This window comes from Dioscorea cayenensis, chromosome 26, assembly GCF_009730915.1.
Source record: "Dioscorea cayenensis subsp. rotundata cultivar TDr96_F1 chromosome 26, TDr96_F1_v2_PseudoChromosome.rev07_lg8_w22 25.fasta, whole genome shotgun sequence".
Taxonomy (NCBI): domain Eukaryota; kingdom Viridiplantae; phylum Streptophyta; class Magnoliopsida; order Dioscoreales; family Dioscoreaceae; genus Dioscorea; species Dioscorea cayenensis.
Genome location: NC_052496.1, coordinates 1,231,839 through 1,245,644, shown reverse-complemented (window position 1 = coordinate 1,245,644; position 13,806 = coordinate 1,231,839). Strand labels below are relative to the sequence as shown.

Here is a 13,806-nt window from a genome sequence, read left to right as displayed (position 1 = left end):
GTAATTCAAATCTCTGGGGTAGAAAACTATTGCTTTGCAACTTTTCCTCTTCCGATAACAACTTTCTCTTCACTCATGCAACCTCCAATCAAGATCGCTGAGTTAGCTCTGCAGGTTCTTCTTCACAAATGTTAATTATGAGGTGTCCCTTGCAGGGTTGCTCTTCTCGTCGATCTTCCCGAATTCTCATCGGATACACTTTTTGTCGTCGAAACGGCTCTCAATGCAAAGAATGGAGCTTAATAAGCCCGCTCAAGCACATCTTCCGTGATCTTCAAGACATCATCCACCGCTTAATCGCGACTCGACCATGTTACCTCATGGCGGTTTGATGATCAAATTAATAACCTGAAATTTCTTTTTGGACTCATGGGGAAATCCTCCCGATCCATGTTATCCCGCCTTCCCGGGGCTCTCCGGCTGTTGGTTTAGCTATGCATGGTTTAACTCATCATCATCCCAACTTGTTCTTGTTTGGGAAAGACCTCCCATTTTGGATCATGAAATCCTTTATCAATTTTGGTTTTAGATTCTAACTCGTATTTGTCTTTTAAATTTTAGTAGCACTTCTGTACCAGGTTCCTTTCAATAAACAGCTTCTCTTTGAGAAGTTCTTTTTAAAAAATATATATATATATATATATATATATACTCCTATATATCGATCATATTCTATACATAATAATAGAATGCTAGCTGCATTAAATGAAAAGAAGCATATTGATTAATATACACACAAACCACCACAATCCATTGCAAGTTGCAGATGAAGTAAACACAAGCCTAGCTATAGAAAGTAAAAATCTTACAATACAGTAATAATACAAACGACTCATGCATAAGTCACAAATCAAAATCTTCTCACCAAGCAAGCACACGCATATACATCTCTTTCATTTATTTTCTATTCATAAGAGATTAGATTATAGATTAGATTCTGACATCCACCCCTCCAATAGTATTACTAGTGCAAAACCTTGCAATTAATTGCGGGAACTAGCAATTCCAAGTCTGGCAGTCAGCCACTTGCAGACGTCATCCATCTCTTCAGGAAGTGTGTAATGCCCAAGCCTGCATATTTCAATTTGTGTAGACATAGTTTAGACATACGTACGTACATCAGCTAGCTCAGTTGTCCATGACCGCAATCTCATTTAATTTACTCCAACAATATACATATAAAAAAATATAAATAAATAAATAAATCAAAGCATACATACATACATATATACATACCCGTTATAGGATCTAAAGGACAGATTACGGTATCCAGCTGATCTTAAAACCTCTGCAGATTTCTCCCCATGTTTGTACGGGACTACATCATCAGCTGTAACGTTTGTTTCAGAAAAACAACAGATGCATTTACACTCAAGTTTAGAGCTAATCGGCATAGATTTATCATCATAGATAGGTAGGTAGATAGATCGATCTATTAATTTGAGAGAAAAATATTTTTCAACAATAGGCATCTACTGTAAACAGATGGGAATTAAGGCATGACGTACATCTATAGATAATAAGCCCCTGCATAAGCATTACTAAATTAGTACCTTTGAGATCTAAGCAAAGTGTAACTGTCTAGTAGCACAGCATAGCATAATACTTTCAAGCAAACCTAATCTTAAACATAACATTTAATTCTACCTGCATAACTACAACATAAAGTTGTTAAACAAATATAGTAAAGACTACCAAAAGATAGATATATACTTTTTTTTAAAAGAAGATAGATATATACTTGTGCCCAATATTCACTGATCTTTAAATAAATCTGATTATAGTACTGACTCTACACTTGGTGCGGTGGTCAGGGAAAGAACTAGGAATAACACACACTATAGAGGTAGATGACTCAGATTTACTAATCTCGTATGTTCAAGGATCTATTGACCTAACGTTATGAAACTCCAGGTCAGAGAACAAACAGTGGCAAAATCTCTAAAAGAGGAATATGAAAAATGATTTAATACCTCTTCCATGACAAAGCAGAACAGGTAACACAGCAGCTCGCCTGGTAGCTTCCGGAGACACTTCAACCTTGGTCTTCAAGCCCCTAAAAAATTTAAGAGCGAGGCATGAAATTTTACACTAATAAATAAAACAATTAAAAAAAAAATTGACAGAGGCACTTGAAAACAGACATGGCAGAAATCAAAACGTATTAGTGTAGAGGTAAACCTGGAACATGGAAGCCAACCACTGAGGCCAATGACTGCACTAATATGAATTGGAAACTGGCTGCCATTCCCATATTTTCCGTAGATGCAGCAAGTGGCAGAATACAAAGCAGTGGCAGCACCCATGCTGAAGCCTCCAACACCAAGCTTAACTGCAGTCACCAAAAAATTAATCATTGAATTATTATAGCTTTCGGCTGTTTGAATTTGAAATGCGTTCTTAAAAAAAGAACAAATACAAAAATCTGTAAGCAGACAAGAATATTATTGCACTTATGAAGCATACTATCAGCAGGCTCAGTGGACAAAAGGTTTGCAACATGTGCAGCTGAAGCATCCATTTCCCTCAACATCATCAGAACCATCCTCTGAAAATTCCCCTACATCAAACCCTAGGTAACAAACCAACAAATGAGGTACAAATCAGTTTCACAGAAAGCAATCACCATGGAAAATGTTTTTGAAATTTCTGAATTGCCATCTTTTCAGTGCAAGGATTTTTACAACCTGAACCATGAGTAAACTTACAGGCAGTGCAAGGGAATCCACCAAAAGCAGCTACAGGCCGGATTGGTGCAGTCGGACATATCCATTTTATCTGTAATCAATAAGCTCCCAGTAGGTTAGCGTCTAACTAAAGCATGCAGTTGGCTGGCCAATGGAGGGGGGCAGGTGACATGCAAAACTATCCTAGCTCCCCACAATAACAAAATGAAAAGAAAGAATATGTTCCAACTCATGATTACAAAAGGCAACAGTCCAAAATCACAATACTTACATTTGGTAGAGGAAGTGTTTCCAAAAGCTGTGACCAGCTGCAAAGTGTAAACAAGTAGTCAGAAAAGCATGCAAAGGAATTAACTTATATCATTTACTGATCAGAAGATCATAGAACAAGTTTTCCAAGTCACTACAAAGAAAGATATAACAGTAATAGAAGAAATACAAAATTTGTGATGCTTCAGATAAAACAAAGTTCCGGTATTTAAGCCGCATACAGACAGTGCAATATTAAGGCTGCAAAGTCTACTACAATAATCTAGATATATTATCAGAGTCAAGGGTGATGAATAAACAGAGAGAGCCTTTCTTCATGCCTCTGTAAACTAGAATAAGTTCATGAAAGTGATGACTAGATCCCGTGCGCTGAAGCACAGCAGGCAGAGAAAGCCAGTTGCATGATATGAGATTCTCTTATGTGCTCAGACTTCAGACAGCTGCTAATGCATATATGCTCTTCTATCACAACCACAACCACAACCACAACGACTAAAAAAAGAACTTGGAAAAAAGTTACACGTGCCAAAAACACAATAACAACAGCAGTAGATGCTCCATCCAACAAAGTGAGATAATATTATGCAAGTTAATAGCTCATATAAACTTACAAAGCAAAAGTCCCGTCGGGTGAACAAAATATGGCAAATGATCTGTCCAATTATAGGGATAAAAATAATGTTGCAGTGTCATCCAGTTCAGCTATAGAAGACTGATCAAGGCAGAGTCACTACGCAGAATCATGCAAGTGATTCATATAAAAATTAATTATTTGTGTAATTGAGCCTATAGAGAAAAGTAAGCAATTTTAACCCAATTAAACAATGATCTATAAACAAAATCTTCATATAGGCCAGTGTGAATCTCATGTGATTCTGCTACTGAGAAAATTTAGGTTTAAACTCAGACTGAGGAAAGAATGAAAAGAAGAGCCTGTCTTCTTGAGTCCGGGATTAGAATTAGTTCCTGAAAGTGATAGGCAGAAGGGATGCACAGAAGGAAAATTATCAAACCACAGAGAAAACCAACTGCATGATATGAAATTCTCTTGTGTGAGCATAGTGTTGCTTCTGTATATCCTTCACCTCAACAACCACAACTTAAAATGGAAAGATAAAAAGAAAATAAAAATGAAAATAAAGGAGAGCACCATCAAACAGTAGAATCTGCTTCCAATGAAGTGACTTTAGTTCACAGAAGCTAAGAACTCCTCATATAAATACCCCGAAAAAAATTTCTGTATGAGGAGATGAAATTAAATATGATAGAGGATAACTACAAGGATAAGTGATGAACATAGAGTTGCAGTACCATCCACCTCTGACTATAGATAATCAAGGCAAAACATCACTAAGCAGAGTAATGAACTGTTCATAGACTAGAGAAAAGGACAATTGACAGAATTAGTACTTTGTGTCTATTGAGAGAACTAAATCATTCTTATGCAATCAAACAAGGATCTCCCCTTGAAACCGGGTTTTTATGCAGCAAGCATGAATAAATCTTGAGCAAAAATATGTCATTCTAGTGTTTGTCAGGGTTTGACAATAGGCAAATTATAAGCATTCATGCTAGAGATATTAAACAATGCGTGTGTGAAGACGACAAATGGATATATATAATAGATAAGCATCTATATTTTTGTTTTAAGAGTTTCACCATAACAGGAAAAAGGAGTGTCGCAAAGAACAATAAGATGCTACGCATAGTGGATAACTAAACATCAAGATAGTGAAAGCAGCGGTTCCAGACTAAAGCTCCAAGGCAAAATGCCTTCTTTTAAAATTTATAATTGTTTTAATCCAAGATAACCAACCTCTGAAGCATTCATAGAAAATTAAAGTTGAAAGATACTGGAGTTAAATTTTATCTGGTTCATAATTCTTCTTCATTTTCTTCCCGAATCAAGTAGGATGGAATTTTGCAAGCCACAAAGTACGCAGACTTTCCACATCATTGAAAATGATTTTTACAGAACTAAAAGATGTGCTTGGCATTCCTCAAATATTTTTGTTTCTTCTTTCTTTCAGAAGAAAAGTTGGAAAAATTTTACAGTAGCTACAGGGTTAGGACTCGGATGAGAGAGGAAAAAAATCTATCTAACAGGCTAACCATTAAAAGTCCAGCAATACTAGGAATATGCCCAGAGAAAGGAAAATAACAAAATCAGTTTCAATAGAAAAGGGGGTATAAAGCCGTGGAATCAATATAAAGATAAGAGGACCTAAAACTAATTCTTCAGCAGCCCTCTAATTGTGACTGTGCACGTGTCTCCATATCAAAACTTCACCATGAATAACAAAAGTTGTTAAAGATTCATGAAAAGTATGAATTGGAAGGACTGGCTGAAACAAAGGAGTGCTAATATTTGCTCGCAAAGAAATCCAAATATTGGATAGCCAAGAGCAAATAATAAAGTAAGCTTAAACTTTGGAGGAAAAAAAAAAAAAGGTCATTTGCATGGAGAGCATATCAACATCAGAGAAGCCTAAAAGTTACCTCAAGATGAGCATAGCAGAATATTGGAAAAGGTTGGAGTTAGCCCTAAAGTAACAACAATAGGGGAGAATGGTTAAAGAGTGAATGAGTAAATACCTGGCACCATTATCACCTAGGCCATGAAGCCAGACGATGGTGACCTGGTGCCTCCCCTTAGGCTTGACGACATGGGTCCTTCCGAACTCGAAAGGCCTCCGACCAGTCCTATTGCCTGCTTCCATACATTAGAAGTAATATTGAACATAATTTTTCTTTTTTTAAAAAAAGAAAGGAAAAATACAATAATTAACTAGGTCTAGATGATGTGAAAACTATAAATGAAGTAAGTTCACCGAAAGCAGGCGCACGAGAGCTGCTACCATAGCTCATCTGAGCGGCAGAAGCAGAGGAAAGAGCACTCAGTGGAGGTGAGTATCCCAGCAAACAGAGCAGCTCTGTCCTGCAGTGGAGAAGCGTTCAATTGAAGCTCTATTTATAGCTGTAGGTGGGGGGAGCAGTAGAATAAGAATAAGAAGAAGCCATGAATCTGAATCAAACCACCAGCACAAGCACAAGCACCAGTCTCCAGCTTACACCAGCTGCAAGCTCTTATTAGCTAGTGCCAACTGACAAGGGGTATAAAATCATGAGAGTAAACTAAAGAAAGACATCACCCAATATGGAAAGATAAAGACAGGGAGGAAAGCACCGAGGCTTTTTCAAGGCAGAGAATGGAATCTCATGATGCCCAATGCCCAGGACATACATACACATACATATATATATATATGCATGCATGCATGCATGAAACATGGAGCAAATAAAACAAAAAGGAAGATGAGTTAAGAAGGAACTCCATAGAGTGATCAGTGATGCCCGTATTACCAAATAGCAAACGAGAATCAATGCTTCTGGGCAGTGAATAGTGATGGTGGTGGCCAGAATATATTCTGTGTAATAGCTCATCATATCCATGAGCTGGTTTGGTTGTTTTCTTTTCTTTTATTTTTTATTTTTTATTTTTTTGTTAGAATAAGAAAAATGATCTATCAAGAGCAAATGAGAAAACAAAACGTAATAATATTAACTATAATAAGAGCGAAGATTGAGCTGAAATTGAGGTTGAGCCTTTGAGGAGGAATAACAATAACAATAACAAGAGCAAGAGCTAAAGCAAAAGCCCAAAATAAATAAATAAATACATAAATAAATAAAAGAAGGAAGCAAAATATGGTGGGAGGCTGAAGGTGAGTTGATTCCCCCGGGCCACAACTCCTTTCTGCCATTCCTGCCTTCCGTGGGCTGCCATATTTCCCCTTTATTTTTTTTTTCGCATGAGTGATGATTTTGTCTGTGTTTAGGGAGAGAAATAGTGAGGAGCATTGAGAGCAGTCAGTCCATGATGAGATGCTTGAAAAAGAATGAAGGAAATCACATGGCAACCTGGAGGTGTGCTCTGCCCACACTGCCCAAGCTCAGGGAGGCCTCCAGGAAACTGACATTTTTCTAATTCCCACAAATGCCGCCTCGTCTCCTCTCGTTACAACCCTGAAACAACCTTAACATTAGGACTATTTTGTTCATTCTGAGATGTGTATTACTTAAAGTAGTATTGGCATTCAGCCAAACCATTTGCAACAGTGTCCTCAACCTTTTATTTTTATTTTTATTTTATTTTATTTTATTTTAAAACCAAAAAAATAAATAATCATTAATCAGTATAATAAAATCTTTTTAAAAAAAACGCACAGGCACATGCACCATATATTTATCATCATAGACAAACATTGTCATTTTAGATGTCCCACAGACCATTCTATCCCTATCCTATCTCCACGCAATTACCCAAAGACATTCTCCCATAACAAAACAAACATAAGATTTGGTCTTAGTGGGGACGAAAGCAAGTAGACTTGTGAAAATTCGCCCTTTTTATGGACCTTTTAAGGCGAATGGTAGGTAGAATCCTTATTATAACCTATCCGCCCAAGCCAAAGTATTGGCATGAGCTCAAAGTCAATGCGTTGCCACCTTCCCGCTCTCATTCATTCATGTAGAAGAGAGAATATTGGTTAATGAAATCTGACAACGCAACTGAGTTTGTCAACTCCTCCTTGTGCAGCAGGAATCATAGTCCCAATTTGTTATTAATAATAAATGAAGTGATTCATATTCATTATGACTCCATTCTGGGCTTCAAACGGAACAAGGGACTTTAAATAACAAATTGAGTACATCTTGCAATTATTATTATTATTATTATTATTATTATTATTTTAATTTTCAGCAAAGAGCATTTGCATAAGAATGTGATTCATCTTTATAAATTAAAATATAAGGTTCATGGTTGGTCGAATTTATGCTCCTTTCGTAATAAAATACACAAATCTGGTGTTAAACCGGGTGTGCAAGGATGGCTGAACGTTTGGAAGTCAGAGGGCATCATGTGTCAGTTACAAATTCTCTTTTATGAGCAGAACTGGAAGCACTTTGAGCTCTTTCAGTAATATAAGTCAGCTTCACTTTTCATAAAGTGTGCGAGCAAATTGCAATTAAGTTGTGACTTGTGAATTTGTGAGAAAAGTGAATTGTCGTTTATCAATTTAAAAATTGTGAGAGAAGATCCAAGCCTGAGAGAAGATGGCTGATGAGTGAATAGAGAGAGAGAGAGACAGAAGAGATGATACAACTTCTTCGTTAGAAAGAAAGAAAGCAACAAGGTCATAAGGAATCTGGTCAGCTAGATATTCTGTCACCAAAACCCAATACAGTTGTAGGCTGCTGGGGATTCAACTCAGTATCCGAAATTCCGAATCACTTTGTGTTGTAATAACCCAATATAATTATCAATTAATCACCCATCGGCCATCACTGAGTCACTGACCACTAGCAGGCGAATTCTAAGTGTGTGTGTGCAGTAGAGACTCTGATGAATATATAATTAAATAGCGCTTATAAGATGATCGATGACAGTCACATGCCTTAGAGCTAGCTAGGTCTAGGTTAATTCTACCGTCCAGATAGGATGGAAGAATAATTCATGGTCCCAGCCGTGGGTAGGTCATCCATAGACAAGATGTCCATGATGATCATCTCCGTCTCAGGAGGCAGATCAGCAGGGATACGGCCTTCGAGCATGTCCACCACGCGAGCCATACTCGGACGAAGCTTGGGGTTCTCCTGGATGCACCACAAGGCCACATGAAGCAGAGTCTCCACCTGCGCCTTCTCCACTTCAACATCTTCACTTCCTTGTGGCTGCAGCAGTCTCTCGTCCACTACTTGCATGGCCTTTCCCTCCCTTACCTTCTCAGATACAATCTTGGGGAAGTAGGACCACTGCCTCTCCGACGGCTGCCCATCACCCACCAGCATAACATTCCGACGACCACCCACCATCTCCAGAAGCACCATCCCGTAGCTGTAAATGTCGCTCTTCTCAGAGATGCCATTCTCCAGGAACCACTCCGGGGCCAGGTAGCCTCTGGTTCCACGAATGGTGGTCACTATCCGGCTTTGATCCCTTCCCATAAGTTTCGACAGCCCAAAGTCGGAGACCAGAGCCCGGAAGCCCTCGTCCAGCAATATGTTCTCCGGCTTGATGTCCAGGTGCAACACACGGGAGCGACAGTCGTTGTGTAGGTAAGCGAGCGCCTTGGCTACATCCACGGCCACACAGTACCTAAGCGCCCACGGGAGGCACTTACGATGATGATGATCACCAGAGCAGCTGCTACTGTCGCCAGGGAATATCCAAGTGGCGAGAGAGCCGTTGTGGATGTACTCATACACCAGGAACCGAGGCCCTCCAGGGTTGAGGCAGTAGCCGAGCAGTCGGACCAGGTTCACGTGCTGTACACTCGCCACAGCAGACACCTCGGACCGGAACTCCTGGTCACCATGCTCGGCTCCTTCTATCCGTTTGACGGCCACCTGAGTGCCATCGTCCAGAATCCCTTTGAATACAGAGGCAGAGGCGCCGCGTCCGATCAGGGCCTGGAAGTGGTCGGTGGCGACCTCCAGGTCTTTGTAACGGAATTTGGTGGGAAGACCGGCCACCTTGCGGAGGAAGCTATACTCAAGACGGAGCTCATTGCCCTCGAGAGTGGAGCGCCGGACAAGTGACATCGTCCGCCGGTTCAGAGCCGCATGCTGTAGCAGCACCCACACTAAAACAGAGAGGATGCAAGCCACGGCTATACCAGCCAGGAGGAAGAAGGTCTTGGATAGGCCAAGGCATAGCCAGAGGACGATGATCAGAATCAGGAGGCTGCTGAAGGTGGCGCCGGCGACAATCTTGCCTTTCCTGCCCTCCATTGGAAATTCATTGAACGGAGGACCACGGCCACCCACTGCTTCTTCTTTTGACCTTGTTTCTTGTATTTGTTTCTTGCTTTTGCCAGCATGTGACTTCGTCCAAGGTCTTCTTTTTCACTCAGCTATTAAAATAGTTTGCCTAATGCTGATCGAGTGCTTAATTTCAGTATTTAATTATATATATATATATATATATATATATATATGCTGGATGATGATGTCTCCGTTGGTTGGTTTGATCTTCCCTCCCCTTGTTCGATGATGATATCCCCAACTAAGGCACCACCGGCCGGTACAAAAGGTCAGCAGCATACACACCAGCTGGACCTGGACCTATTCTTCTTCTGCCTTCAAATTGCATTGCTCCCCTGATCCACAGGATAGCTGAGATTTATTCAACAAATAATTAAAAATTGCCATTCAACCTTTGCAAAACTTGTGCAACATATAACAATTTGATTATTTGTGACCTATTCATGATTCCCGCTGCCTGCTCAATCTTCCCAAAATAAAAAATAAAAAAAAAACATTCTGTTGAATTGACTGTTCATTGAATGAGCTCTAAAGATATTAAAATAATGACCATAACAGCAATGCGCCCATGGTTAAAAACTATTTCTAACTTAATATAGTGTTTTATGAAACACCAGTTCAAACCACAATCTATTCAATAAGAAAGAGAGTACCTTTAAATTTCGGCTTTTTTTTTAAAATATTAAATTTTTTATTTAATTACGAAAATAGGTAAGTTTTAAAAAAATTACACATTTAGGTAAAACGGTAATGAAGTTACCGTTTTCCCTAAATATGTAGTTTTTTTAAAATTTACCTATTTCAGTAATTAAATAAAAAATTTGCAATATCGAAAAAAAACCTCAAATTTCATCGCCCAAATGGGTAGTACAGTCTGTACAGAAGGAAGTTTTTTAATAATTCCAAGTAATTTGGCAAACCAACATAAAATTGGAAGTGCTATCAGAACAGTAGTAAATTTTTGGGTCGAAAATCCCAAACCATCTGATCTGGATATGCCAAGAGCAAAACAAATAAAATTGAAATCAATACAGGCAGTATGCTACAGGAAGATGCAGTCAACCCAGCTTGTGTACACAAATAATCCAGCAGAATCTGTTTCCTTATTATACTCATTCCCCCAACAAATCCTTTTTCAAGTCTAGCTCACAGTAACAACATATAACCTCATGTACCCCCATCAAACAAAGGAGGTCATTTCTAGCTATAATATAAGACAGGAAAACATAACATGAAAGCTCTAACAACCTCTTCCACTCAATTAGACACAGGAAGCTATTAAGCCATTAGCCATTTTCATTGTAAGACAATACTCAAAACAGCACGTGAAACTATTGATATAGGAAACTTACTGGAATAATTCACCATAAAAAATATCCCTGAATAATTTGAATATATGCAAGAATAGTAGTTTATAAATTAATTAGCATATTATACTTGCAAGCAATTCAAGAACCCTGAATTAGGTGCTTTGAAAAGAGGATTCACTGCTGATCCAATAAAATAGATGTGTATGGACCAAAAAAAGGATGCTTACTGGTTCCCAAGAGATACCTGGCTCAAATAGAAGCCATTTAGGTCATGGAAGTGAAAAAAATAGAACTAATAGAAAGCACTATTCCAACTCATGGGCAAGGAACCAGTTAACAGATCAAAAGGCTTATCCAGAAATCACCTGAAACTGCACAGTTTGACTGTGACTGCTGTCAGGCCAATTCTTATTTCAAGCAGCCCATACTGCCATGCATTCTCTCCTCAATGATGATGATCATCATCATGCCCATCAAGAGATCCTCCTGCACCAATTACTTCAAGCTGCAAAAAGTTATAAAATTCATCACAGCTTCTATCTTGTGAACCTGAAGGTAGATCAATCCACAGGGTTCATGACAAACTATCTAAGTTCATTCGCAAGGTCAAGATCAAAGTACATTAAACATGCAGTATAAATCAATCATGATATTTCCATTACCAGGAAATACTGAAAGCAAACAGGGCATTCATATGGCTTGCCTTTCTCTTGCCAAAACCAGAAAACATCATGCTCGTCTCCTGCATAACACCACACATTCAAGAAATATCCAACAAAGTTATTAGCAAGTTGAACAACAACAAGAAATAGAGAAAAAATACCTTGTTGTTTTGACTGCATCTTTTTAAGGATGGGCTGTAAGACATATTATAGATAACCAACAATGAAACACAAGATCAAAGCCCAAGATTAAAAAAAAAAATCAAAATTAGTGATCCAACTATCTGATCACTGATAATCTTTTCATGATAGGTGCTTACCACCTTCACCACCAAGACAGCCAACTAGGCACTTGTCATAGTAAGATTGAATGATAGCAGGTGCTTCCTGAAAGAAACAAAATAAGCATCAATCAAACAGTTCCAAACCTACAAACACGTAAAGAACCTTCTACATGTAGAATCACAGGATCTTCAAAATCAACTAATGACAGAAGATATCTTGTCATTAAAGGTAAGAGAACAACAACAACAACAACAACAAGAATTATTATGCTATGATGAAATTATAAGGCAAGCTCTTAATGTTCTAAGCCCAAACAAGAGGGTTGCCACCTGGTTGACATCTGACTGAAAAAAAACTGGTCTTATAAAGAAATAGTTGATATCCAATGATAGCCTGCACAGAGTTAATTGCTAGTCATATCACCAAACCACTTCAAACCCAGAGGACTAGAACTCCCACTCCAAATGCTATTCTTTATGATTCATCCTTTTAAAAATTATCTTGTATCTAAAGGTATTCTTGAAATAATGTTTATTGTGCAGGCCATACCATCCAAATAAATTCTGCACAAAGATATTATTAACTAATCCTTGATTTCCAACTCCATCATGCATTAGATGTTAAAAAATGTGTTAAATTCATGAAAACAGAATTTTGTGATCAGTTCATCATATCCAAAATATTAAAAGAGAAGTTTACTCGTCTTATATAGGTATTATCCACAGAAAGTTTAGCCATTCATAGAAAGTAGTGGCTACAGCATAAATAATGTATACTATGCAACAGGTTCCTTGGTGATAAAAGGTTATACCAAGTAGACAATACAGGGATCTGTAGCTAAACCTTGCTTCATGCTCATCACAATCAAACAAGCAACAACAAATTTATCTTCACTCCAAACCTTTTGCATATTGATGACTTAAGGTACATCCTCAAAATACTAAGAAATTTCCAAATACCCAAAGCTAATACGAAATTTTGATATATGTTTATCATAAACACCATCACTATCCAGAGCTAATATGAAATTTCAAGATCTTTTCTCAAAGTTGTCTTCAATTCTTTCATTTAAAGATGCCGCCAACAGTCTAGAGTCCAGACTGGTAATTCACAACATTGAGAAGTATCCACAAGGGCGACATTCCTCTACCTAGATCAAATGCAAAATGCTTCCTCTTTAATCAAGTTAGAGAAACGTTAGAAACATGGAATCACGAGATTAAGAAACACTGGTGATAAGATGAAGCAATCATATGCTGCTTTTCATAAAGACAAGCAGCCTCAAACTGTACATAAGTATGTAGAATAATGAGCTCAAAAACTAGCTCTAACTGTGTGTTACATGTGAATATTAGCCATATTCTAATATGAAGATAGTAGATGTGTCTAGCAAAAGAAAGAATTACCACCTTTAATAAGAGAAAAAATTACTATTCTAATATGAAGATAGTAGATGCCTCTAGCAAGGGAAAGAATTACCTTCTTCTAAATATGAGTAAGAAATAACACCATTCTAAATGTGAGTGAAGGTGGTAGATGTGTCTGTTGATTTTCTCATCGAACCTTTCGCACTACAAATGATTCAGACTTGCCCACACAGCTTTCCATCAATGCTTAGCTATGCTGCTTTGTTGATCAAGGCCAATACAAGATTGAATATTACAAGGTACATTGAGCAGATACGTGATTAGAAACATGTTCATTTGAATAAGTCTATGTAGCACGCAGAACACCAATCAAGGACTGAATTACAATTTCACAATT

The 13,806-nt window shown here is 38.1% G+C and overlaps 1 protein-coding gene and 1 pseudogene across 3 annotated transcripts; both read right to left on the bottom strand.

Annotated features, from left to right (window-relative positions):
* Positions 1–730: 730 nt before the first annotated feature.
* Positions 731–6,123, bottom strand: LOC120253182 (annotated as a pseudogene).
* A 1,993-nt stretch (positions 6,124–8,116) lies between these two features.
* Positions 8,117–13,659, bottom strand: LOC120253116 (probable receptor-like protein kinase At5g20050). 3 transcript variants are annotated; one of them, XM_039261402.1, is made up of 6 exons: positions 13,522–13,659; positions 12,078–12,144; positions 11,919–11,952; positions 11,758–11,837; positions 11,461–11,600; positions 8,117–10,136 (listed from the first exon to the last, which is right to left on the bottom strand). In XM_039261402.1, exon 6 carries the CDS (start codon positions 9,750–9,752, stop codon positions 8,445–8,447), a length of 1,308 nt encoding a protein of 435 aa, XP_039117336.1. In that variant the 5' UTR covers positions 9,753–10,136; positions 11,461–11,600; positions 11,758–11,837; positions 11,919–11,952; positions 12,078–12,144; positions 13,522–13,659; the 3' UTR covers positions 8,117–8,444. The 3 variants fall into 3 exon arrangements, with proteins under 3 accessions (XP_039117336.1, XP_039117338.1, XP_039117337.1); XM_039261404.1 differs by having other exon boundaries at positions 8,117–10,120; XM_039261403.1 differs by having other exon boundaries at positions 12,078–13,587.
* Between the last annotated feature and the right edge of the window lie 147 nt (positions 13,660–13,806).

Coding starts and splice junctions, on each gene's coding strand:
- LOC120253116 (XM_039261402.1), bottom strand. CDS start 9,752: ATGGAGGGCAGGAAAGGCAAGATTGTCGCCGGCGCCACCTTCAGCAGC.